Source organism: Oryctolagus cuniculus, chromosome 6 (assembly GCF_964237555.1).
Source record: "Oryctolagus cuniculus chromosome 6, mOryCun1.1, whole genome shotgun sequence".
Lineage (NCBI taxonomy): Eukaryota > Metazoa > Chordata > Mammalia > Lagomorpha > Leporidae > Oryctolagus > Oryctolagus cuniculus.
Genome location: NC_091437.1, coordinates 56,772,603 through 56,798,813, shown reverse-complemented (window position 1 = coordinate 56,798,813; position 26,211 = coordinate 56,772,603). Strand labels below are relative to the sequence as shown.

The window sequence follows — 26,211 nt, the reverse complement described above, 5'->3', positions numbered from 1 at the left end:
GAGAAGGGAGCACATCAAACAAATGTGAACACAAACGACTGTTTCATGTTGGCTACAATTTGTGTTGTGATGGATGAGATGAGAATGTACAATAGGACATCAGATGTGGTCTAGCACCAGGGATGTCTACGAGAGGAAAGTCATTCTAAAGCCTCCCCATGGAAGTGACATTTAAGCTGGGACTTCACAGAGGAACAGGAGTTGGGTGGATGATGCCTGGGAGGGGAGGGGGAAAGGCTGAAGACAGACAGGTATTTTGTTCCGAGTTCCTGTACCCACAAGATGCTTGGCTCATTAGGTGAGCTGGGACAGGCAGTGTGGTCGATTTATTCCCAGGCCCTCCATTCAACAATACTCTGAGAGGAGGCAAGAATTTGGAGAGAAACCCGGGTCTGCCAGATCCATGTTCTCAAGGGCGACTGTTGTCTCTTTCCCTTTCAGGCACCACTTGCTTGCTTGTAAGGACTGCCTGGTCTCAGACCATGTGAATGCTGTGGCTCTGTGCTCAGCATCCCCCAAGCTGCAGGCATGCCTCACTTGGCCCACGTGGGAACTTCAGCCAAGACACCACGACGGGACTCTGACTTCTGAATGCCCTCTGATGCCTCGCTCTTGTCCTGGTCACACCCGACTAAGCCTGTCAGGCTATTTAGGAAGATAAGTTCCCCTCACTGAAGGAGAGGGAAATAGCATGCAAGAAAACAATGGCCCCTAAGAAGGAAGCTCTGGCTGATATAGAATGGGGGGTTCCCTTGGGGGCGCTAGGCATCATCAAAGAAGCAGATCCCTGGGTCATTTATTTCTCCACCAATATACTTGCTATGGCAAGAAGATGTGTTTAAGTTTCTTGTAGGTTTACGTTGGCAATTGATGCTGCGGGAAAGGAAGCCGTATGTTCTAGACGTAGCAGATTTCTTTTGGAATTCACACATTGTGAGTCTGGCGCTATCCCCCTAAATGGTACTTTTGTTGTCTTTTTGTTCAAGACAGCAAGCTTCTTCCAGGATCAGAACTGCCTGACGGCCTCCCCTGATTAACAGTCTACCAGCTCTCTGGGTAGATCAGATGTTTAATAGTTAGCCTAACTCATTGTTTATCTATGTAGCAGTTATGACTGCGATGAAATAATATTTTAACTGCAGGGGAAGCATTACGGATTGCTCCTAAGTAGCCTCCACAGGCTGGGAATGGCCGGCAGGGTTTCCTACTCTAAGAGAAGAGCACGAATCCATCCGGGCCGGCAGTTCTTCATGTCTGAGATGCCATCATTAGATGCTGCTCCAAAGACCTAAGGGAGATGTGCCAAAGACAAGTACATGGTCCCATCCCTTCCCACTGAGGCTCAATGGCCCAGCAAAATATGAAAGTGAGACCTGTGCTTCTAAAGCGTAACAGCCTGGAGTCAGTGGAGTTTGTGAAACAACCTCACCACCGTCGGAGCAAATCCCAGCAGGTGAGATTCAAGGAAGATGGGACCACTAAGAATCCAACTGGCCTAGCCGAGGTCGAAGTCCAAACTCCTGAGGACCCAGCTGTGATGGGGAGGACACAGACAGCCAGGCACCATCACCCCCCCACCTACTCGCTCTCCTTCCCCAGGCCCCAGAAGGCAGGGGGCTTTCGGAACATGGCGATCCAGACCTCTCCCAGTCTCAGGAAGCATTTCCCAGTTTTCAAAAGGAAGAAGCTCACAGCCAGCAAGTCTCTGGTGGAAATGCCAACAGCGTCCCAAAGTGCCATCCAGGTCAACGGCAACCTCTCTGAACAGGATATTGTGTCTCCTGATCTTGCCTACCTAAGGCTGGCTCAGCATCTTGAGGATGGGCCTCAAAGAGTCAAGATGTCCCATCCCTTTCTCCCTAGAGTGTCCAAGGTGCAAAGCAATGGGCCTGTTACCATATGCTTGGAAGGAGGTACTTGGAGGGCCTCCGAGAAAGCAACAGCTGCTATTCAGGTCCCAGATGATATTTATCACAGTCCTTCCTTCAGCCCAGACAGGTCAGCTGGAATGAGCAACACCATACCCACTTTGGTTGACATGTGTCCAAGTGATGGGAGAAGGATGCTGCCATCGGATTCCGAAAGATCCCCCTCCTGCATAAATGCCACCAGCGGTGCCAATCACACATCAGGCACAGGAAAACTTCAACCTGAATTGCTTTTGCCCAAAGACAACTCTGATGACAAAGACCTTGGCTCACTGTCCTATCAGTCAAAGGAAACGTGCATTCGCTCCCCACCACGAACTCACAGCTCCCCTTCACCAGGCTCCCACAGCCAGCCAGGCCATCCAGCAAGAGCCCCCGACTGTCCTTCATCCAGTAACAGTCAGCAGGACCCAGGGTCACTCAAAACTAACAGTGCACCCAAATCTGCACCCATGTGTCAGGAGCAGATGGCAAAAAACCCCACCGAGTCAGACACCCCGGTGTTTGAAAACTGTCCGGGAAGTGATCACCCCCCACCCTCTCTTCCAAGGAACGCGGCCAAACTTCAGACCAACAGGGAGATTAGTGACATTAATCAAATTCACCTGGCAAGGGGTGAACTCTGCGACCTCCAAGGCCGTCTACAATCCGTGGAGGAATCTCTGCACTCGAACCAAGAGAAAATTAAAGTCCTTTTGAATGTAATTCAAGACTTGGAGAAAGCCCGAGCTCTCACCGAAGGGTAAGGTGAATTTCTCTCTATTAAAACCAACTGAGTGAATTTATTTACCAGGACAGGGGCAGAGAAAGAGCACTGGTTTCCATTAGTAAAATGTCTCCAAATGTGTGAGGTCCTGTTCCGTGCCAGATCATAACGGATGACCTGCTTTTGCTATGATTGGGTTTCATTTAATTCCAGGCTTTAGTGGATGTGGCAGGGGAGGGGTTTCCACTGCAATTTGTTTTTGTCTCCAGGTGTGAACAGACTACAGAAAGGGAGCTGAGGCAGCAGGATCAAAAATGAGTTTTATAAACATGAAAGTCTAAATGAATAAACAATGGGGAACATGATAGCAGGCAGATGCTTCCTCTACCCCATCCTCTTAGTGAGTTCTGCATTTGCCCGCTATTTTAGTTCTGTGTGCATTTATCACAAAGGACCTGAAGTAGCCACTGAGCTTGTTGTTAACCTTCCCCTCTACTGACCACTTGGGCCACTGTTGACTACCTAACAGCAACTGAAATGAGATGATCATGCAAAGGGAAGAGACATCACAAAATGCTTTCCTGGGTGACTCAGCATCAGTCTGGGGAGGAGGAGGGCGTGAGTTGTTTGAGTGAGGAATGTTCATCCTTCCAGAAAGTGCTCTCCAAAAACTGAGAGGAAGCAAGGGCGAAAGCTCATCAAAAAGGCTAGAAGACAGAAATAATTAACTGGCATTTGCTGTTCAGAACCAGAAATGCATTATGAGAGGGAGGCACTGCGGGGATGCAGAGAAATTCACTGAACAAAGGGTCAAGAGTTCTGATAATCTCCCTTCTACTCACTTGCAAAATCCCTCATCTCATAGCATTGTGGTCAGCATGAAAAAACCCTCCAACTTGCAAGTGTTTAAATATGCATGAAGCCCTCTAGAAATGTGACATCCTGTTGTCATGACTCTCAGGAGGCTTTATTTGTAGTGGGCAGGGCTCCGTGAATGCTGTGCTGTGGGGACTAAGGGACAAGCCGGTAGAGTGCATGTGTACCATGTGGCTTGTGCCCCTGGATTTATCCAGCAAATGCTCTATCTTCCAGGCGCAACTTTTATCGAACGGGCCAAGATCTCAACAATTGCAGTACCTGCCAGAACACGGCGTGCATCATATACAGGTACTTGGACACTGTCGAGGCAGAGGGTCCCCAGAACACGCTAATAAACTCTGAAATGCAGACAGTCAAGGCAGAGGCAAAGACAGGAGGCCTTTGGATACCTGAGACTTAAAAGACAAGCTGTTTTTGCAATGGTAACATCTGGTTCTAAGGCAGGGATCACTCTGCTTCCTTACAAGGTCCATGAGCAGCTCGTTTTGATCTAATCATCCCTACACGCATTGAACACTAAGTGCAGGCTTCATGGTAAGTCCTACCTGCTGGTTTGCATCATTGCACAATTACATTTTACAAGGGGCATGTTTTGATCCTCAGGGAAGTTAATCCACTGGGCCAACCACATGTAGAGCATTTTCCCAGAACAGAAGGGGCCAGACTCGGGGCTCACATGCAGATCTTTCTGACCCCAAATCCTGATCGTAATTATGTTATGACATTGCTTCTTCCTCAACAGTAGCTCTCCCACACCCAGTACCTACTACATCTTAAAAACTGTGCTGGGCATTTTGTGTTCATTTTAAGTATACAATTTCCTTCTGGAATAAGGTGAGGTTGTTGAGAAAAAGTTGATTTTTTTTTTTTTTGTAAGTGATAAAAGGGACACAGCATATAGTGGTAAACTTGCAGTCAAAAGATCCATGGTTTTAAGTTTAGTTTTATTTTTGTTTTTGAATTTGATAGCCATCAGCTGGTTTACTGCCCAAAGCCAGAAGCTGGGAACTCAATCCAGAACTCCCATATGGGTGGCAGAAACTCTGTTATTTGATCCATCACTGCTTCTTCCCAGGGTTTGGGAACCAGAAATTGAACCAAAGCCCTCTGATATCAGGCACGGTTGTCTTCACTGCAAGGCTAAACACTCGCTCCTCCAAGATCTGTGTTCTAACCTTCAAGTCTCATGACAGCTACCATAACATGGGCTCAATATCTTTATCCATAGAGTGGGAACAACGATCACTGTTCAGAGTTGCCTTGAGGAGCAAATGAGATAGTATTGGTGAATACCTTTTGTAACTTCAAACCCCTGTACAAATCCAAGGGCTCATTACTGTTATTACGGGAAGGATCAATGCCCCCATAGTTGGAAGCCCATTTTCGTTGGCACAGTGAAAAGTGGTCAAAAGCAGTCATTTCAGCTGATGACATCTAATTTTGTTTGACAAAAATGTACCATTTTGCTTTCTCTATTGCTTTTCGCTCTTCAATAAAAATGGCAGTGCAGAGCCTGAGCAAAGTACAGCCCAATTGGGTTGCCTATGTCTTCTTTAAAGAATTTCTGATCCTCTCTGGCAGAATCCTGAAATTTCACCCTAATAAGGGACCAGGTACCTGCAAGTTAGGAGGTGCTTATACTTAGACAGGGTCATGGGCATTTTCTCTTTGAAAGTGTCAGCTCTTCATATGGAGTCTTCACCAAAGATACAGGACTGCACACAGAAAATGCCTTTCACCTTAATGTGAAGTCCCTCCTCAGAAAAGTGGATCTTGGCCAATGCCTGCAGCATTGGAAAGCGGAAGTAGGAAGTCTTATCAATTCTTGCCTTTTTGCTCCTTTATTTATGTCTGTGACCTTAAGTGAATTTTCTAATCACCAGGAGAATAAAAATTATCAGATGTCTAGACAGCTAGGGAGAACAAAAAACTATTCATCATAAACAAGAAAAATTAATTTGAACTAAACTCCATTTGCATTTTGGATAGACTCTCATCTCTTCTGCAGCCAGAGGATGTATCTTCTATTACCTTCAAATGATTTTTTAATTTGGCTTATGGAAGTAAAAAGGGCAGGGGTTACTTCTTAGTCTGCTGTGAGTTGCATGACCTGGCCTCAGGCAAGTCATTTCTGGACTCCGAGTTCCCTCATCTGAGCACTGAGAGCCTTTATGTAGATGTTCCCAAAGGCCTGTTCTAGTTCTGACATTCTAAGAGTCTAAGCTGAATGAAAAGCAATGATATCTGGCTAAACTATGACCTTCCAACAAGTCTGAAAATGTTTTCGTTTTTCTAGAACTCACTTAAACATCCCAAGTAAACATTCTAAATGGAGATACATCCCCCAGACAGGTTAGCCCACCATCGTGCACTCCTCCCTTTCCAGAAGAACACGCATTGTCTGCATGACTCCTTCATTGCCATTCAAAGCCAGACTGTTCTCCCAGACAGCAACTATTTCCTTGTATCCAAAGCACAGTGAAAGAACGGGCAATTAATTTGATGAAAGCAAAGAGATCAGAACAACATTCCTGTCATAGTAACAGGGGGAAGATGAGAGTTGTCATTTTTTTTTTTAACATTTCAAATGACTTCAAACTTGCGCTGTGTCCTGGAAAGTCAGATCTTAGAAGCTAATGAATAAGTGATGTGGAATACTCATCCCCAGGCCTTGTTAAGCTTCAGTCTCTCTCCACAGTGATGGATGGGCCCAGTGCACGTCACTGTACATAAAGCACACGGGCACATGATGGCTTGCTCACTGGGTCTCCTTCTCCGGAGAGATTGCTGCCAAGTTAGCAACACATAAGGTTTTCTAAGTGGTGTTTCCCACAGGCCCCATCAGCCCAGGGCTATGGCTCTGCTGCTTGTTTGTATCAAGACACGTGGGGCCAACACCGAGGCCCAGCAATTCCCTGCGTGGCTCTCTGGGGTTTCCAGCGTTTTCCATAGACCAGTGAGAAAGGACTCCTTTGAAGTTTGTTTTTTTGGTTTTCCATTTTGTTTTGTTTAACTGCTATAGACTGCAAGGGACAGGGAGTGCAGATTTTGGTCAAAACCAGAGGTGCTCCCAGGTTGTTAGGTCCCCATTCACTGTTCTTCCTTCTCCTTAGCATGAATCCTGGGAAGATGGGGTGAGTTGAGTGAATGCCATCAGTGATAACCCAGATTAAATAACACTGAATGACTCACTGAGAAAATTATTCTCTTTTCAAATGTATCTTAAGCCTCTGAACACCTAGAAGGGGAAATCTGAGTTTGCTGCTACAATGTCTTTAAAACCTTTCTAATGCTTGCTTACCGTATTTCTTCGTGAAGACAGAATGGGTTTCAGGTTCACACCTTTGGCAAGTAACAATACCTAGCTGGAATGTGATGATTTTTAATTTTTTATGGGAATTTTCAACTTTTAAAATTAATCCTCTTACATATTTTTTGGAAACTGATGTGGGTCTCCATGCTCAAAAGTGTGATTGCCTGCTCTGTATAGTTTTTATTATAAAGCTTAAAAGGTGAATTAGAGGAAGAAGGTGAAGTAAATAATTGTGCAGATGTGCTGGGGAACCTCACTAAAACTACAAAGGTGGTGAACGAGTGGTGAAGTTTGGAAAATGGCGCCCGCCAGAACTGTCTTCTTTTCCTCTTCTTCTCAAGGGCGTGAGGCGTCTCCAGCCCCCTCCCTCCTCCTCCTTCTTTCAGCCTGTTCTCTGTTCCTCCAGCCATATCTCTCTGCACTTGATCTTCCATTCACTCTAAAAATAGAGTCAGCAGAGCCTCTTTGGAGGACTTTGACTACACGGATCATGCATTTCTTTTCTGGAAAAAGCAGTTTGATTTTGTTGTAAAATGTTCCCAGGTTTGAAGGAGAAATAATGGAAAGTCTTTCCCAGAAGAATTTTTCATCTAACACCCAAGCATGTTACTTAGGGAATGGAGATACAGGCGAGACACCACAAGCTCAGCATTGTCGAGGGGTGAGGGAGGGGTTGCCCACGTAAACTTGAAAGGCGCTAGGGAGCAGAGAAAGAAACAGAAGAGCTGTTCACTGTCTGGGGTTCAACCAAATCAGTCGTTCCTCTCCTCATGCCTAGCTTCTTTCTTTTGCTCCAACTGTTCTCACAGTTTTTGTTTCTGTGGCACCCACATCGCTCTACCTCAGTCTCAAGGTACACGCACATTTATATAATTTCCCATTAATTCAGCACTTTTCCACTTAATTCTCTACATCCAAAAACACACTTGTGATTTCTCTGCACAAAATTAGCTCTCTTCCTGCATTTGTTATTTTCCCCAACAACATTGACCATGAGATGACTCCAGTAAGAACCCACTGGCACACTGACTTCTTCTCCTTCGCAACACACATCATATTGGCTGCTGATTCTACGTGCTAAATCCAGCCCCTTCACTCCAACTCCTCTGCCTCTGGTTCAACAAAGACCCTCATCATTTGTGTCTTGAATGTTAATTGGTTTTTTTGGTCACTGTTCCCTTCTACCCTATCCCATGTAATCCTTCATGTGGTCTTGTCACTTCCCTGTTAAACAATCCTGTCCTGGTTCCTGTTGTCTCCTTTCACTTCTCAAGGCCCCTTGAATGCCCACCTTTTTACCTGCGGAGTCCCCAGCTGCTATCCAGGCACAGGGAACTATCCAGCTGGAAGCTGCTCAAGCCTCAGTGCCTTTGCATAAATTCCCTCCCTTTTCTGGAATGTCTTTTCTGAACTGCATTATGTGGACACTGCCTACTCTTACCAGGAAAACCAGTTCCCTGGACAACCTTCTACGCTTTCTGAGGGAGGACTCTTGGCCATTCACATTCCTCTACCATTGATCCTGCTGCATCCTAATGCAGGATTTATGAGTTTCTTTCCTCCAGGAAATGGTCAGCATCTCAAAGTCATGGGCCAGCATCTAATATGTAGTTAATGCTCTAGCGATTCTTGTCAAAGAAAGGAACCAGTATATTGACTGGAGGAGGAATGAAAAGCAGAGGAGACGTGAGAGAACTGTTAGGATGCCCCCAAAGTAAAGTTATTGTAACCGTTTTTGTGCATTCCTACCATTGGGTGAGAACAGAGAGGGCCTTGATTAGTTAAATGTTCTTATCATGGAAAGGCAGTTTCCATGGCACACATCCTCAGTAGGTACTTTTGAACTGAATCAAATCATGACTGAATGTAATCCATGGAATTTCAATTTTAAAATACATTCAACAAAATGGAACCTAATCAATTCTTCCTCTGCTGACTCAGGCAGCATATTGAACTTTTCACAGGTCATTGAGATCCTTGTTCCTAATGGGTCCTAATCCAACATCATGCCCAGTATTTCTGCACAGGCTGTGGTGAGAGAGGCAAAGTCCAGCCTGACTAAAGTAGCTCCTGAAATGTCCCCATGGGAGGGGGATTAAAGCATTAGACTTGCATGTTTTCTTGCCATACCACACAAAACCCAGGGTAGTAGGAAAGACCAGTATGTCCCCATCCTAACTTGGGGGCACTATGAAGATGTGACCTCATATGGTCAAAGGGACATTGTAGATGTGATTAGTTCAAGATGTGAGATTGGAGAGTAGCCTGGATTGTCTCTGAGTGGGTACATCTAGTCACAGGGATTCTTGTAAGGGAGAGGGGAAAGTAGGAAAATCGGAGACAGAGATACAATGACAATGGCAGAGATAAAAATGGTGCAGTCACAAAACAAAAAAGTGGGAAGTCCCTAAAACCCGGCAAAAGCAAGGGATGCATCGTCTATGCAGAACTTCTGACCTCCAAAACTGTTAGAATAAAATTTGTGTTAAGTCATCAGCTTCTTGTTAATTTGTTTCAGCAGCAATAGGAAATGAATACCTTTAGATCAAATTCTTATAATTCACAAACTACTCACATCTAACTGGAGGTCAGTGTATGTGTCTTTGATAATTTTTACAACTACAACAGCTGAGGGCAAAGATCTGTTGGGATACAATTAAAAGGAGAGAAATAAGAGGAGAGCTACCACTTAATAAGCATCTATTATTTTGTGGTCATTTTAAGTACCTTTTAGTTTCACACTTAATCCTTACAAACATATGAGAAAAGCTAGAGTACTTCCCTTCTACATATAAAGGTACTGAGGTTTGGACAGGGTCAGGCACTTGCACAATATTCAGGTTAGGTGATTGAAGTTGAGAGATGTGAGGCATTTTCAGAATTATTCTGCAACTCTTAATTGGCAGTGGCAACACTAGAATCATGGAACTCAGCTTTGTCTTCCTGCCAGCCACAGAGGCCAGACCCATTCGATGGGTATCAGTGCTTGAATTCTACTCAATCAAGGGCATGGTGAAGCTTTGTGTTGACAGTGCAGGGCCCATATATATCCTCAAAGCCTAATCACAGACCAGCTGTGCCAGATCCCCCGGGTCTCCATTCGTAGTGGTTACTAGGCTTTACCCACAGACCTGACAGATCAGAGGGGTGGGTAGAGGATAGGAACCTGCAGCTGAAGCAAGTCACCTGAGAAAGTCTGATTTCAAGGAGGCTTGAGGATCAATGAATTAGGTAAACTCAGGATCTTGGAAGATGAGTGGAAAATTCTTGCTTATCAAATAGCCCAGAGAATAGCTATTGTTTCAAATGCATTCGTGGAAAGATGAGTTACCTTTGTGCTTGGCTTTGATTTTAGGGTTAGGCATAGATACAGCTAATTATACAAGCAGGGTGCAGGTGAGAATGGAGGCAAAGGAAAGGGGAGACAGAGAACACGGGATTTTTCTTGGAGTGAGTGTGCCTTCGGATATCTCCTGTTTCCAGTGAGAAGAGAAAGTGAGCCTCTCTCAGGCCACTGTACTTCGGGATTCATCTGCAGCTTTTCATTCTTCCTACGTTTCCAGCTCCTCGGGCCCTATTGGAGATCAGGAACTGATGGGCAATCCAGGCTGACATTTCTCCTCCAATTAAGACCAATTAAGTCCAATTCTGCTCCTTGGCCAAAAGCCCCCATGTGAGGCGCTGCTCCTGGTGAGTCCTGGAGGATGGATTGTAGACACCTGGCAGGGATGGGTATGCCAAGTGTTGCCCATTACCATCACATACCCTTTGGGAGAGGAATTCAGTCATTTCCTTGGCTTGTGAGCCAAGGCAGGGCATGAATCTAAACATGGCCCCAGTCCTCCTCAGCCAATCTCTCCTATCCTCAAACTCTGCAAACCACCTCCGCTTGCTTTTTCATCATTACCAATGCCTCTGCTGTTAAAATCCACGTGCATCGGACTGAGCAGAACTTCTGGATATTCAAAAGGAAAATATTCAAAAGAAAATCTGCTGCAAGAGCCTCCCTTTGTATCTAGAAACTAGAATTTTCATTCCTGGTGTTTCCCCCTCGCAGTTTTGGCACTGAGACCATACGATGAGGAGGCTCCCTGGAACATGGGCCAGAGCCTCAACATGCATCCTACAGGAGAAAAACAAGGACATCAACTTCCCTAGGAGAGAGAGAGGCTCTGGGGAGCTAGTAAGCCACCTGAGGTCATGTAGTGCTGAGAGCCCTTCTTTGAGTTTCCTTCTATTGTAAGCTGTTTGGCCACAGGGCGTTGGCCGTGACTGCCACTTAAAGCTATTACCTAACCAGAGAAAAAGGCATTTCACTAGAAATTGCAATATGCACTCAGTCCTCTGGGTTTAGCAACCAGCTTGCTACTTAAATTATTTAGTATTTTCCTTTTGTCTGCTTTTGATGCTCTCCCAGAGTAGAGCCAGGTAAACTTGTGAGAGCCACAGTCTTTCAGCTTCTCTCCATCCAGCAATGAGGTCCACACTGCAAGATAATTATGAAGCACACAGCAGATCTTTCTGGTCATCACTGATGCATTTGCAGCCTTCATCAAAATCCAATACAGACTGAGCAATCCTATTTCAAATGCTCTAACGTGAAAGTCATAGCAGTATCACCAGCACCCCAACCAACCAACCACAAGCATAGCTTATGTTGTCTCCTTACATTGTCTGTTTTGGGACATAGCCATAGAGTCTGGGGTATGGGTAGGAATTTCTCTAACAGGTACATGTACTTGTCCTATTCCCTGCTTCTCTTGGAGGCTTTGTCCATTTATTCTCCTCCCTAAAGTGTAAGGGGAAAAGAAGGAGGATTTACAGCATCAGCAATTTATCTGCAATAAAAAAAAAGAAACCTATTCAAATGTATTAATAGCTTAAAAGGATGACACATTCCATAAATATAAAATCAAGCAAGTTGAGGGTTCCACAGGAATAACAAATAGGTGGCTGCTGGCACAGGAGCCACAGCTGACCACAGAATGGCCCAGTCTTTATTTTTCCATCAAATTAATGTGATAATAATTAACATTTGTTAAACTAGACACTTTGCCAAGTAGTTTGCTAAATACTGTACATGCATGCATTACCTCATTTCAGGCTCCCAATGACTCTAAAATGTGGGGAGAATTCTGTCCCCAATTTACAGATGAGGAAAATGAGACTCAGAGGGGTTAAGTGATTTGTCCAAGATCCAGTGGAGCCAGGGCTAAAACATAACTCCTCGTTTCAGGAGATTCTCCTGTCCCTTCCTCTCTTTTAATCTTGTATATTCAGTGACTACATATGTGACATTTCTCTGAGATAACCTACTCTTTTCTCCAGGCTTAACATGCAGACTTTCTTGTCACAGAGCCACAGAACCCAGAACACAGTTATCTTTCAAAGGGAGTGATCAGCAGGGGAGATTTCTGCGGCTTGGCCTTGCTTATTGGTGTGCCACGAAGAGGACCTGTGTTTCTACGAGGATTTGCTAGCATATCGATGCCTTAAGAAGGGGTATTCTGGACAATGAACCAACTGATCATTAGGAGAAAGTTTTAGGAACAATATCCCTTTCAGAATTGAGAGGGAAAGCATACCCCAAAGTTCCTGTTTGTCAGCCTGTAATCCTCCCCTAGAGCACTTCCCAAAGTGGTGTGATTTATCCACGTGTGCAGGAACCAAACCACCTTCACAGCAGCCATCAGTTCTTACAGCTCATTCAATAAGAAAGAACACTGCATGAGGTCAATAAATCTGTGTTGTACCTGGGCTCTGTGCAGATGGGGACCACAGAAATGCTCCAATGAGAGACAAGAAAGAAGGAGCAAATAAAATGAAAGATGTTTTATTCCTGGGGAGATACCACGAGCACTCATTTCTCAGCCAACTTGCTTGGACGAGGCAGTGACCCATCAACACTTTATAAAAGGGCAATGCTCACCTGCTCATTAGAAATATTAGTAGCTAACCCCTGACTCTAGCCTGCTGAATTCAGATATGACCTGGAATAAGATGCCGCCAAAGTGGTGGACATCTTCTCTGGGAGTGCACACTCACTGTTAAGGCTGCCCTCAAATCTAGAAAGGATATTACAGAGTAGGCTGGTCAGTTAGCCCATAAATGATCCCCAATGCAGCCAAGTTCAGGTTGGGTCTGGTTCCATTGAGGTCTATGGGGTTACCCAGGAACATCAGCCCTTGGTCAACCCTCCCCCAAAATACACACAAACCATTTGCAATCAGGATCTCACATTGATAGAGATTACTGTATTATTTCAGCATAGTACACCTTAGTGTCAAGCTTTGAGGCTAAACAAGATTTGGGTTCAAACCTTGGTGCTGTCACTTGTTCCTATGTGCCCTTGGTTACTAAATAGTTAACCTCTCTTTGCCTCGGTTTCCTTACTTGTGAAATGAAGGTATTTCTATCTTGTGGAGCTATGAGTCGTATAAGACAAATAACTTACACTTGTAGCCTAGTGTCTGGCATGCAAAGTTCATTCGATAAATGACAGTCATTCTTATTATTATTATTGCCCACTTAAATTACCATGTGTAATCTAATGTGGTCCAGGTTCTTTCTTGCTGCTTCTTCACCTTAGAATAAGACCCTCAAAGGGGCCAGGCCCTTGGCTGAAACATGTCATCCCTCTTCAAACAGCAAAAACAAAGGACTGGGAGTCAGGAAGCCAGGTGCCTTTGAATGGATGTTTGGGCCACATTCCCAAAATTCACATGTGAATTCCTAATGCCCAACATGAGGTAAGTAGGACCAGGGCTGGGCCACGCTGAAGCCAGAAGCCAGGAACTTGATCTGTGTCTCCCATGTGGGTACATGAGCTCAAGTAGTTGGGCCATCTTCTGCTGGTTTCCTAGGTGCATTAGCAGGGAGCTGGATCAGAAGCGGAGCAGTAAGGACTCAAACCGGCACCTGTATGGGATGCCAGTGCTGCAGGCAGCAGCCTAAACCACTGTACCACAGTGCTGCCCCCTTCCTGAGCTATCTTGGAGGATAAAATAAAAACACAGATCTGCAGTGTTTTATAATTTTAAAAGTGTTATATAAAGGTAGGAGGTTTCTTGTATTTGTTTGTTCCTATATAAACTTTTATCTCCTTTTGGCTCACGCAACTGCAGCTTGTCCTGCCAAGATCCTGCACCTATAATCTAGCTCTGTTCTTGGCTTATATATTTATGTATCTACCTATTTTTTGCTATCTGCTCCTCACTGTTTCTTCTTCCAGGCACACCATGACTTAGGGCTCGTGCTGCTTCCACTTACCTAGAAAAACGTCCTTCTGCTTTTCACCTAGTGTGATATTTGGAGCATTGATCTGTCAGCTAGATTAGTGAGGGGCCATCAAGAGGGAAATCTTAAAGTTCTCATCCACTCCAGGTTTACTTTCTAGATGCAATGTGACATTGTGCTCAGACATATCCTTGGATAGGAAGGGCTCCAGGGCTTCCCAGACAGTGAACTGGGCTTCCCTGGTACATGGGTCATTTGTCCCACACGTCCTCTGGAGGATCAAACCCCACACCTTGAATTCTAGGGATCATTTTTATGGCTGCTGCATGAGCCCTGCCTCTTAACAACATCTTGACTACTATGTGTCCCCCACCATGAGCCAGGGATCTGCATAAACTAAGTATTCAACACTTGTCTTCCTCCTTGTGATCTTGCATGAAATACAGAATTTAGACGGAATGTGGATAGTAAAAAAAGGTAAGAATGGCAGGGTAAGAAGTGCAAAAGGTAGTGCGAAAGAGGAGGCAAGGTTGAAAAGTTATCACTGCCTTGATTCCTGGGCTGAAATCCAAAGCAGAGTCCATCCTCAGAATGTACAAACCTTCTGTTCAGAATTTACTGGAATTCTCACCAAGTTGGCAACTTACTCTTCTTTTCAAGTAGTTGCTGAGCATAGTGTGGGTTGGCTAAGTATTCAGCTGATGGGCTCTCCTCTTCCCCATCAGTCTGAAGAAGAAAGGCAAATAGGCAGGGGCACGGTCCCTTCCCCATTTAGAAGGCAGCTGCCACCAGGGCAAAACACACTCCTCCACCTCTCCTCCAAACTAAACAGTAGTTTGTCAAACGGATGAATAAGAAGAAATGTGACAATTTTCCTTTATGTTAATAAATTGCTTTGGCCTAAAACACATTAATCAATTTCTTTGCAAAGTGCACACACTTCTCTATATTCTGCTATTTGCCTGGCCTTGAAAAGAAAGTCACTTTCAATCCCCGTTAAACTGTCAAGATCAAGGAGTAGGGGGTGGAAGGGCTCCCTAAATCCCAATGATTATAATGGAACCCTGCTGTGTTTCCATAGAGATATAAAGAGGATATTCTTCCCTGAATATACATTGAGGGGAGGGTTGAGGAGCAATGCTGCTGACAAGGTGTACAATTAGAAGGCATAGCAAGGAGATGAGGCATGCAGCCCCTAAGATATGAAGACAAAGGACTTAGATAACAAGAGTGGAGTGGGCAGAGAATGGGCCCCAGACAAGGTGATTTCATGTTATTGTCTCTCATCTGTACAACCATCCAGTGAGGTAGCTGTTATAACCCCACATTCAGCCGAGTAATAAAAGAAACTTCACCAGCAGTCATCTGGCCAGCAAATGGTGTGGCCTGGGTTCAAACCCAGCAGTGTTCAACTTAAAGTCCTTGCTCTGTATCTATGCTGGGCTGTACTTCCAGTTGTGATTATGAGATATAGTTTACATTCTGCCTCCTGACTGCTTTCTGCCTGGGCCTGCCAGTTCTATATACATTCTGGAATCACCCACAACACTATTTTTTTCTAACAGTTATCAGAACACTTGTACATCTGGACAGATTCAGGTGATTTGTTGTTATTTGTTTGGATTATGAAGCAGAGATGATTCACGTATAAGGAGAGGAAAACAGCTGATACATGATGTGTACATTCATATAATTTGCTTAGAGCACAAAGATGAAGAACTGGAAAGAAGGAATAGTTGAGCAGAATGTGAAGCTTATTTGGAAAGAAATTGCTTTTTTAGTCACCTATCTTGAAGACTAGGAAGAGCCACAAGGACAGCATCCGGGTTCATCTAGCTTATTATTTCCTTGGAACCCAGCACAGTATCAGGCTCAGAGCAAGAGGGAGGAAGGGAGGGAGGGAGGGAGGAGGGAGGGAGGGAGGGAGGGAATGTTCTGTACCAGATAGTTTTGGTGAATCCTAGAACGAGCGGAGGGCACTCAGTCTACTTCTATGTGGTACTCTATGATGAAGATCAATGTAAACCCAAGGTAGGGACCTAGGAGAACTGTCATTATGGATGTTTCCTACTTGTGAACCATGCATTCTCGTAGTACCTGCAGGGGGTGGGGAATCAGAATTTATGCTTCATTGCATTATGTTATTTTCTTGGTGCAATGCACAGTTTGCAGGAGACAATTCTTTCCTAGCTCAATGAATGTTTGTTGAATGACTGGCTAAATACTGAGTGCCTACTTTATGCTGTACATAGTACACACATATGTCATTCAAAACTCACTGCAATCTTACAAGTAGGTACTGTGCTCATTTTGAAGCTGAGGACACTGTGGCTTGAAAATAGGAAATGACTCGTGTAAGACCTCACAGTTAATTGCTCATAGAGCTTTGCCTCAAAAAATACAGCTTATGCTTAATCCATTATGCAGTTAACCCAGTCAGGAGTATGTCCCTATAGAGGGTTACAGGGAGGACCAGAAAGAGAATAACTGAGGGAGAAAAAAATCTAGGTGAAGCTTATCAAAAGTACAGAGACAATTAGATACCCTCCTCTAGCACACCCCAAGAACTGGCCCCCCTATCAATCTGGCTATAGAACAGGCCACCTCTCTCTTCTGATGTTTGAGGCCTATCTCCTTCATTTCAGAGTGTTTTGTGAGCAACACCTTTGGGGGCTTCATTAGTCACACAAGCAGTCACAATTTACCTTTTCAGAGCACTAATTCTGAACCCGGGAAGTGACATGGAATAGTGGACAAGGACCAGTGTCCCTCGAACCATGGCCACTTTCTAGTCCTCACTGGGTATAAAGGCTTCTGCCAGTCATTCTGCATACCAAACCAGCATGGAGACTTCAGTTCTTCTATAAACAACGTTTCAGCATCTTTCTGGCTAAACAAGCAACTCGTGCTGTTTTCATGACTCCACACTTCTCCACTTTGCACTCCCACACTGGCTCTCATCCTTGAGCCTCCTGAGAGCTCTGGTAGGAAACCAGGCAACAAACACATCTAACGCTTAAGGGCATTTTTTATAAGGAGCCCGCCATTGACAACTGCTCTGTAAGTTAATCTGCTGGGGAGAAAAGAAGACAATCAGGGCAGAGGGAGCCAGTGCACAGCCTGCATGATGTCTAGCTGGGTTCCTTCTTTCTGTCCCAGCCCTTGAGAGGTTCTGGGGAGACTGAGCAGAGAGACACTGAAGCAGCCAGGAAGGTCTATGAGCCTGATTTCCAGGGATGCAGAAGTCAGGGCGAGAACTCAGTGCTCACTCCTCACAGGCCAGACCTTCTGCTCCCAATCCAACTCCCATGCCCTCTGGGGACCCTGGCCCCAAAGGCTTCTTGTTCACCTCACAGACCTTTGAGGTTTTGTGGTAGTCAATACAGTACAATGGGGTCTGGCATTACACATATCAATGTCCAATACACATGAGTAAAATAGCATTAAAAATATAAGTTGGAACTGCCCATCAACGGAGGAATATTGAAATATATCTTCAGTGAGCAATGTTAAAGCTCCCAAGACACATTGTTGAGTTGAAAAGCAATTCTAAAGGCAAGTCACAATATATTAGTAGTAATAATGTTAACAATGATAATAAAAACAGTAATGGGAGCTAATATACATAGTGGGCTTGCTCTATGCCAAACACCATTATGAGCACTTTGTGGATATTATCTCATTTTATACCTATGAGGGTACTTTGAAAAGTTCATGGAAAAAAGAATTAAAAGATAAATTCATTTGGATACAAAAAAATTTTTTAAGAAAAAGTGCAAATAAAAGATCTTCAAAAAAGTCATGAAAACACTTCACATAAATTTCAAAAATTTTTGTACCAACATAAATTTATCTTTTAATTTGATTTTCTACATAATTTTTTTAAAGATATATTTATTTATTTGAAAGGCCAAGTTTCAAAGAGAGAGGGAAAGACAAACAGAGAGAGAAAGAGAGAGAGATCTTCCATCCTCTGATTCACTCTCCAGGTGGCCTCAACAGCTGGGGCAGGGCCAGGCTGAAGTCAGGAACCAGGAGCTTCTTCTGGGTCTCCTAGATGGATGGCAGGGGCCCATGGACTTAGGCCATCTTACACTGCTTTTTTCCAGGGTATTAACAGGGAGATCAATAAGAACTGGAGCAGCCATGGCTTGAACCGGTGACCATATGGGATGCCAGTGCTGCAGGCAGCGGCTTATCCCACCCACTGTGACATAGCGCCAGCCCCAACTATGAACTTTTTAAAATACCCTTGTGTTAATCACAAAGAAAGCCTTTATAAAAAGGTGCTATTATTATCTCTATTTCACAGATGAGGAAACTGAACTGTCAGCTTTATTGTATATTCCTCAGTATTATTTAACACTGTAATAATGAGGCAGATTTGTGTACAAATGTGCAAAAATATTATCAAATGAGAAGCTTTAAATAAATGCAGGAGAGACTCTGGAGGCAGAATTACTGAACATTCATCTACCATTAGGCTGCCGCGGTACGTGTCTCATTTACACTTAATAACAACCCCATGAGGAAGGTGTTACAGGTGCCAATTCAACAAATGACCAACTAGAGTTTCTGAGAGGTGGTGAAGCCTTGCTAACATCACATAGCCAGTAGGTAACTAAGGATCTGGGACTTGATCTTAAAGCCCATGCCAACTGGGCACTTGCTGTTGCTAAATCGGTCCACACTGGTATGAATTTACTTTCCTTCCTCCCACTCTTTGTTTTTCAGTGTAGAGTATGACTTTCGGCAGCAGGAAGGCAGGTTCCATGAAGTTCTGCAGAGTCTGGAGGAAGCGGAACCAACTGAGGAGGCATCTCCTCCACCAAAGTCCCCAGCAGAACCCCCGGCCCCTGAGAAACAGGACTTAAGGCGGAAAACCAAGAAGGTGAAGAAGAAATGCTTCTGGTGGATCTGAGCTGGTTGGGACCATCTGTTCTGCCTTCCCCATGTTCCTCCATGTATCTCCCTGAGGTGGGGAACCACTGCCCTCAAGGGCCTCTCTGCTCCTCTGCGAAGGCCCTGGGCTTCAAGCCACTTCACCTGCAAACCAGGAGAGTCTTGGAGCTGGTAGAGCTGCTGCTGGACAACTGATCACCAACCTAACCCCAGGGCATGCCAGGGCTGGCTGAGGACTTCCTCGATGCTGGGATGATCACTTAGCGAGTTCTCCATCACTCACATCCAAGCCGCCTCCTGGTCTGTGAGTTCAGATTCCCACTACAAGCAAACCCCCCACTGCACCTTCCAGAACCTCCATAATATCAACAATTGCTTCTTATCTTGAGCTCATCAACCCCAAAGAAAAGATTAAAGTGTTGCACAGAGCAGAAAAACAGAGGAGGGTTATAAGAAGGTACTCCAGAAAATAAATTAGATAAAATGGCAGTTTTCTAGCATATCAGTGTACATAAGCACAAAAGAAGTGGGCAGGGCATAGAGATGCAAGATCACCCTGTTGTGTTGGGGTCATCTTCATTTTAATCAGCTCCTTGATCCCAAGTCAAGGAGTTGTCATTCATGCTGAATGGGCCTTCCTCTCTGTGATGGACTAAGGTCACCCCAGGGTGTAAGGAACTTTTGGTGTGGCTGTCCTGTGCGATGGGCATTCAAAAAGTGTTTCAGTGGTTGTGGCTGTTCCAGAGCATCACAAGTCTCTGCCCAGTGCTTGAAACTGCCTAGCCACTAGATAGAATCTGGTTTGGGTTTAATCTCTAGGATTCCACATTTCATTCATCTGCAATATTGAATATCATGAGACCCAGCAATCTGTCACTTACATCTGATCAGTGACATAAATAAGGCTAAGACACAATGCAACACTATTTCTCATCCATTCATCCCTGCAACATCAACCTTGTAGATAGGTTCAAACACATATTAACGTGCCCAGCTTCCCTTCCTTGTAACCAGGCTAAGGCCACCTGACGGAAGAAGCAGCAGGACTACGGATGAGGATATACTTGTTTCCACTTTAGTCTTAACAGACCTTTCTTTCCCAAAGTCTGAGTTCTTCAAGGTCTGGCTCGTTCATTTGAAAAGACCCCAGTCAAACTGGCACAGCTGAATGAACCACTAAAGTAATATAATTAAGTAATTGCTCCATACTCTTGGAGATTGAGGGGTCTGATGGCAAGGCTCAGATTCCGCCTCATAAGTTCCCTGCCAGCCTGTGGTTCAACTGATGCTATTAGAAAGGGATCCTAAAACTAAATAAACACTAAATGAAGAAGGCACTTCAAAATCCTCTTGGCTGAAGGCCCCGCGTCTGAGTTAGATCTTTGTGCAGCACAGCCTCCTGTGTGCACACAGGCTGTTTGTCCCCCACTGCAAACTGAAACCAACTGAGCAAACCACTCCAACAGTTTCACCTTCCCTTGTCATAGCCACTGCAGTGCATAAAGCTATTTCAGTGGGAGCAAGAGGGAAATTTGGCAAGGGATCTCAGTTTGCACTATTTAAGTCTTGGATTGTCATTCAAGATGTTCTTGTTCTGTTTCTAGTGTAATGTTGAAACCCACAAAATGAGACCAGAATACATAATGTCAAGTCAGAATTAAGATAAATACACTTGTCGTACTTAAGAAGCCACATTTCAATAAGATATGCTACCCCTGGCTCAAAGCCACCCATCATTCTTCCTGTATCCATACAGTCAGCTCTCAGTTGGCTCCAGCAATGGAAAAGAACAGCATAGAGGATAATCCAATAAAGCAAAACCATTTGGGATCTCTTATGTAATTTTATCTTGTAATAGAGCTTCGATCTTAAGTTGCTTGGCTTATGCTAATTTCAAATGAATTTATACTCTTGGACATCATGATAGAATGAAAATAACCCTGTTCCTAGAATTAACAGACCCAGGCAACAGAGCAGTCTATTCCACTAACTTTTGGCAAATTGCTTAAGATTTCAGGGCCTGTTTGTCCATTCTTGAATAGAGATAAGAACACCTACTCTGCTGTAAAGATCTGTGCATCATCCAACATCAAATGAGCAGAATGACTCAGAGCTGAGCTGGCTTCTTTGCCAAAGTTAGCCTGGAATGATGAAAAGATGGTTGAGGCAACTCATACAAAATTAAGAAACTCCTGAAGTCATATACCTGTGGCAAGTTGGGGACCTCAACTAAACTCTCAATTGAATTAAGTGAAATTGGGCTTAGAAAAAATGTTGGCATTTCTAGAAATAAAATCAACTGAGCTGATAACAATTCTATACCAAAGCACAATACTGCGTTTGGTTGGGTCACCCCCTCTGAAACTGGAAAGGAGGTCTCTTCTGAAAACTGAACATTTAAAATCATTATGAGGAAAAAAGATTAAAAATAAGATCCTGCTGAACAAAAGTGATCATCTCTATGTTTAAAAAAACCACACACGCATATACAAAAACTCTACACTTGTATGCTCATGTGAAAACCACTGCTTCTTTGTAAAATAATATATAACATCGACCATGATATTCTACAGAAATGCTATATGTGAAGTTCTATGGTTTTATGAAGAGATATTCATTTAGCAAAAATTACTTTTATAACAATGAAGGGGAAAAGACCAATACATCAACTTAAATTGCAGGAGTTTATGTAGCTGCTTTCTCTATAGTTAAAAAATGCATACTCACTATCCTTGGAACTTAATACCAGCTCATCTCTATATAGAGCACCTTCTTAAAGAGATGTACTAATGTAAGGTTTTGTAAATTTCTAAACTGTTTTAAATGGGATATTATCTTTTGCAATAAACTTACATATTTTTCCTAGGTTTTAAGACTCCATTATTAGCTTGACTTGGTTTGGGTTATAAAATCTAAACTTAAGAAGGAAGTCTCAATGGTCCTAAGGGCAAGGACGAATTGCATTATGATTGCATTTAGATATTTCTCAGGGAGACAAATAAACAAAGAAGAGATTCAGGACTTTGTGTCGCAATTATCTCATGGGAATCACCTGTATCCTGGGAGCCAGGAAGGAAACAAGAATGAATAGAGCTGCTCTCTCAACTTCATCCAGGGGGACACGTATTCATGATTTTTATAATTATGCTCATGCACCTGAAGTCTATATTCAAAATTTTCTTTACTCATTTTCCCCTTAATTCTTTTCCTTAAAAGGTAACTTTACATCATCAACATGAGGGAAAATCCTGAAGATGAAATCAAAATAATTTTATTAAAATCTTGCTAAACACTTTTGAACACTGAAGGTGCTAAGCCCCACATCAACTTTCTTTGTTAAAAGGGATAATAGAAAAGTCAACACAAACTATAGCCACATTCGCATCAAACTCATTGTCTATATGACTAATCAGGGGAGTTGAGAAAGAATTGAAACTAACTTTCCCTTCAAGTGCTTCTACTTTTTTTCCCCCTGCCTTGTCCACAAACCACCTAAACTCATTTTGTTCACACCTGGAGTGTGAGCTGCCCATTCTGGGAGACTTCAACGTAGGGAAAAACAAAAACCAGACTCTGGACACAGAATCAGAAGCTTTGGGTTGAGTGATCTTGGACAAGTTACTTAATCTCTGGGAGTTTCTGCTGTCTCTTCTTATAATGCAAAACATAACCCCCACCTTACAAGGGTTCCTAACAATTAACCTAGTAAATGCCCTAAGCACAACAGAGGGTACACAGCAGGTGCTCAATAAATGTGCATTCATTTATTTGCTATTGAAGTAGTTTCCAAGAGAAGATGGAAGACGCTTCAATGAAGCTATAGTGGTTTTCAGAAACAAGCCCAACATTTTCTTAGGACAAGGAACAAACACTTGCGGCCTTAACAGAACCATTAAAAACCATGTCGATGAATATGAAGTAACAAAGTCAGAGGTGATTCAGAAAAACACCCTGCGGGGCATGTAAAACACAGCATAGCACTCTGGGGAATGAAGGATGCTTGTAGTCTGGGATCGAATACTGTAGAGGTGAAAGAGACTTCCAGAGCCAAGACTTCCATTTGAAGCAGGAGATGATTAAGTAAAGCTAGGTAACTTGCCCAAGGGCTTGTGACAGCCAGAGGAGAAGTAAGAGCTGGGAGACATGTGTGTGTTAGGTGGGAGGCATGAGGGGCCAGGCCATTCCAGGAGTCACTGCGGCTAGACTTGAAACTCAGCCTTCCTTCCATTAGGGAGCCAAGTCCTCAGCACAACCTTCACTTGAAAAAGCTCTAATTTTAAGCTGCTTGAGGCAACTTGCTGTATGCTAAAAACACATTTCTTTTTTTAAGTTCCAAGAAACAAAATAGTTTTATGATCATTACGCCCATAAAGCATTGCTTGCAAGAAAAAATGCTGGGGGACAAATCCAAAGCCAACACTGACTGCGTTGGGTGAAAACCACATTCTACCGAGTCCTTGATCATAACCCCAGCTTCGGTACCTTCACCTCAATCTCCTCCTCATCTTCTTTTAGCCAACATACAGCCTACGTTTCCACTGACCACCTCACACCAGCCCTGCCCCTGGCTGGCAGCAAGCCTCAACCCTCAGCCAGGGGAGAGCAGGGAGGCCTCTGTTGGCAGCCTACAGAGCTCAGTTTTCTCACTGTCAGATCAGCCAGGTGGCAGGTCCCTGTGCCTCTCCACTACGGGCTTCCTGTTCCAAATCACTGTCATCTCTCAACTGGCCTCTGCAGGAACTTTGTCCCCCCTCATTCTCACTCCCATCTCTTCCATTCTGTACACAGCAGCTGCATGTTTAGTTTTCTATTATGTAAGCCAAAGACCTGAAACTGCATTAACTGTAAAGAAAGAGGTCTATCTAGCTCTCAGATCTGGAGGTTCAGGGGAATAGCTCTGGCATCAGTGCAGCTCTAGTGAGGGCCTCATGGTCAAGGGCAATGGCAGCAGCACATGACAGGAGCAAGAGATCATGGCACAAAACAGGAAGTCAGAGAGACTGGGTACCCACAATCACTTCCTGTGATGGCAGTGCCTCCAGTGACCTATGGGATGCCCACTAGGACCCTATAAGAGGTCTTAAAGATCCATGCCACCCCTATGCTGCATAATGAGATCCAAGGCTCGAACGCATGAATGGCAGCTAAAGTACTCATTGCAACATGTAGACCTGCGCCATGTCACACTCTGGCCTGAAAGCACACAATGACTTTCCAATAAATCTAGGAAGTTAAGACCAGGTCTGCAAGCCACAGTCCTGGGGCCTGCGTGACCTGTCCCTGCCTCTCCCATAAACTCCTACACAGGCCCCTTTGCTGTCTGCTCTCCAGCCACATTGAGCCTTCTTGAAATCCTTGCATTCAACCTACTAACAACCCCTAAAAGTCCTGTGTTCACCGTTCCTGCTGACTGGCATAACCCCACCACCCTCCTTGGATAGTTTCCAGTCCAGCTCCTCTGGGGCTTTCTAGATAACACCATGCATAGCTATCACCCCCTACTGCCCCCAGACCACCTCCAAATGATCCTTTTAGAACTCACTTAGCACCAGGGCCCCTACCCTCAAAGCTCTTGGCATAGTTGTCCTTGTACATACAGCTGTGTCATTCTTTGATGAAAGTATTTCTAACTAGAGTATAATCTTCCTAAGGTGGAATCCTGCTTATTTTTTTGGCTTGCTTTTGTATCTTCAGCACTTACCACATGGGATTTGAATATGTGCTGCAGGAATAAATTAATGAATAAATTGGATCCAGTGCAGAAAACACTGAAACAAGATTGCCAGTTTTTACCTTGGCCATCAGACCACACACAGGGCTGCTACCATTGGCATACAGGATCTGTGTTCCAGGGATTAGGGTTGTCAGTGGGTAGCGTGCCCAGGGCTTATAACTCCACTATAGTCCACATGGAATACACGAGCCAGCAGCATTACAAGTCTACTGTCCTTTCCCAGTGACACCCCAGTTCTTTTGTCCTGAATATTGACAGCCCAGCTTAACCTTGTTTCAGAGTAAATTGCCATCATAATTAAATCCCAATGCATTTTGCACATTTTACCAAGATACTGCCTTATTGTGTGAAAGAGAAAATGAGTTCTGAAATTAAAGCAGATTGTTAACTATTTTTGCTGCAATGTTTCTATTAAAATGCCAGGATTTATTACATGTGACCCAGTCCATTCCAGACAAAGCACAATTTAAAAGAGACAGTGACTGCTTAACTACAGGAGCATTTGGGGGACATCATTGTGCCTTGGCTTCCACCGCGGGTAAAATGAAAAGACAATAAAATCACACCAAAGGATGATTTGCTCCACAGCAAATAAAAGCTTTGTTAGCATGAATGGCTTTCACAAATTCTCGGAATCCATAAGTATATTATAGTAAATTTCACTCAAATGAAACCCATATATTTTTCTCCTGACAAAACCTCAATGTGTACTTTTTTTTAATCATCAGTTAAACAGAGTGACCCCTACCCAGTGTGTCAGCTTGGTTTCCCCGGCAGCACACACAGCATTGGGATACCGGATTGTGCCAGCAGAAGAGCCTTCTCGCTCATGAACCAAAGAGGCTCAGTTGTCAAAGCTGCTCCAGTGAGCACAGGAAGCCTGCCTGGTTGCAACCCCACAGGCAGAAATCACCAATGGGTGATAGAGGGAAAGGGAGGCTATTGTTACTGCTTGCTTAGTTGCAAGCCATAAAACAAGCACCTCCTGACCAGTTAGGATCTCTTGGATTCCATCCCTGCCTCTGCCCCACAAAAATGCACCCAGCAGCCCCAAGAAAACTTCTCAGGCCATAATTACTTTTCTCAGTACAAAGCTATTGAGTACCTTCTCTGGGCCAGGCTGTGTGCCAATGGCACACAAGACTGAGGACACAACTCTTGCCTCACAGAGCGTGTGCTCAGTGTGTGGCTTCCCTTAGACAGCACGTGTGCCTCTCTGATCTGCCCCAGCCATCTGCCTTCGGCCCTCTTGCTACAGTCCTTATATGCTCTGGAAGCGATTCCTCATCCCCTCCCCCTCACTCCCAGATGCTAAACTCCCCAAGACTGTAAGCAGCCTTCCTCTCCTTGCAATGTCCAGGGCCAAGACTTTGTTTAGATGAAATGAGAGACTTCAGAACATGAGTTCTTGTCCCTTCCCCTGGTCTTCAAAGTCCATCTTCCCTTCTCGTGCCCCAGCCCCACCAAATCTAGTCTCTCAGAGCTGCCTGGGGGCACTCCCAGACCCATCCCA

The 26,211-nt window shown here is 44.2% G+C and overlaps 2 protein-coding genes across 4 annotated transcripts in view; one reads left to right on the top strand and one right to left on the bottom strand.

Annotated features, from left to right (window-relative positions):
• Window positions 1-26,211, bottom strand: part of DOCK2 (dedicator of cytokinesis 2) — a 464,436-nt gene that overhangs the window by 197,909 nt on the left and 240,316 nt on the right. The window lies entirely within an intron of this gene.
• INSYN2B (inhibitory synaptic factor family member 2B) lies at window positions 1,206-19,128 on the top strand. The gene is made up of 3 exons (XM_017341249.3): window positions 1,206-2,670; window positions 3,727-3,801; window positions 18,797-19,128. Exons 1-3 carry the CDS (start codon window positions 1,346-1,348, stop codon window positions 18,981-18,983), a joined length of 1,587 nt encoding a protein of 528 aa, XP_017196738.1. The 5' UTR covers window positions 1,206-1,345; the 3' UTR covers window positions 18,984-19,128.

What these genes read in the sequence shown, in the direction of transcription:
- INSYN2B (XM_017341249.3), top strand. Translation starts at nt 1,346, where the DNA reads ATGGCCCAGCAAAATATGAAAGTGAGACCTGTGCTTCTAAAGCGTAAC. An exon ending in GCCCGAGCTCTCACCGAAGG is followed by an intron (nt 2,671 to 3,726) that starts GTAAGGTGAATT and finishes TCTATCTTCCAG; the next exon opens with GCGCAACTTTTATCGAACGG. An exon ending in ACGGCGTGCATCATATACAG is followed by an intron (nt 3,802 to 18,796) that starts GTACTTGGACAC and finishes TTTGTTTTTCAG; the next exon opens with TGTAGAGTATGACTTTCGGC.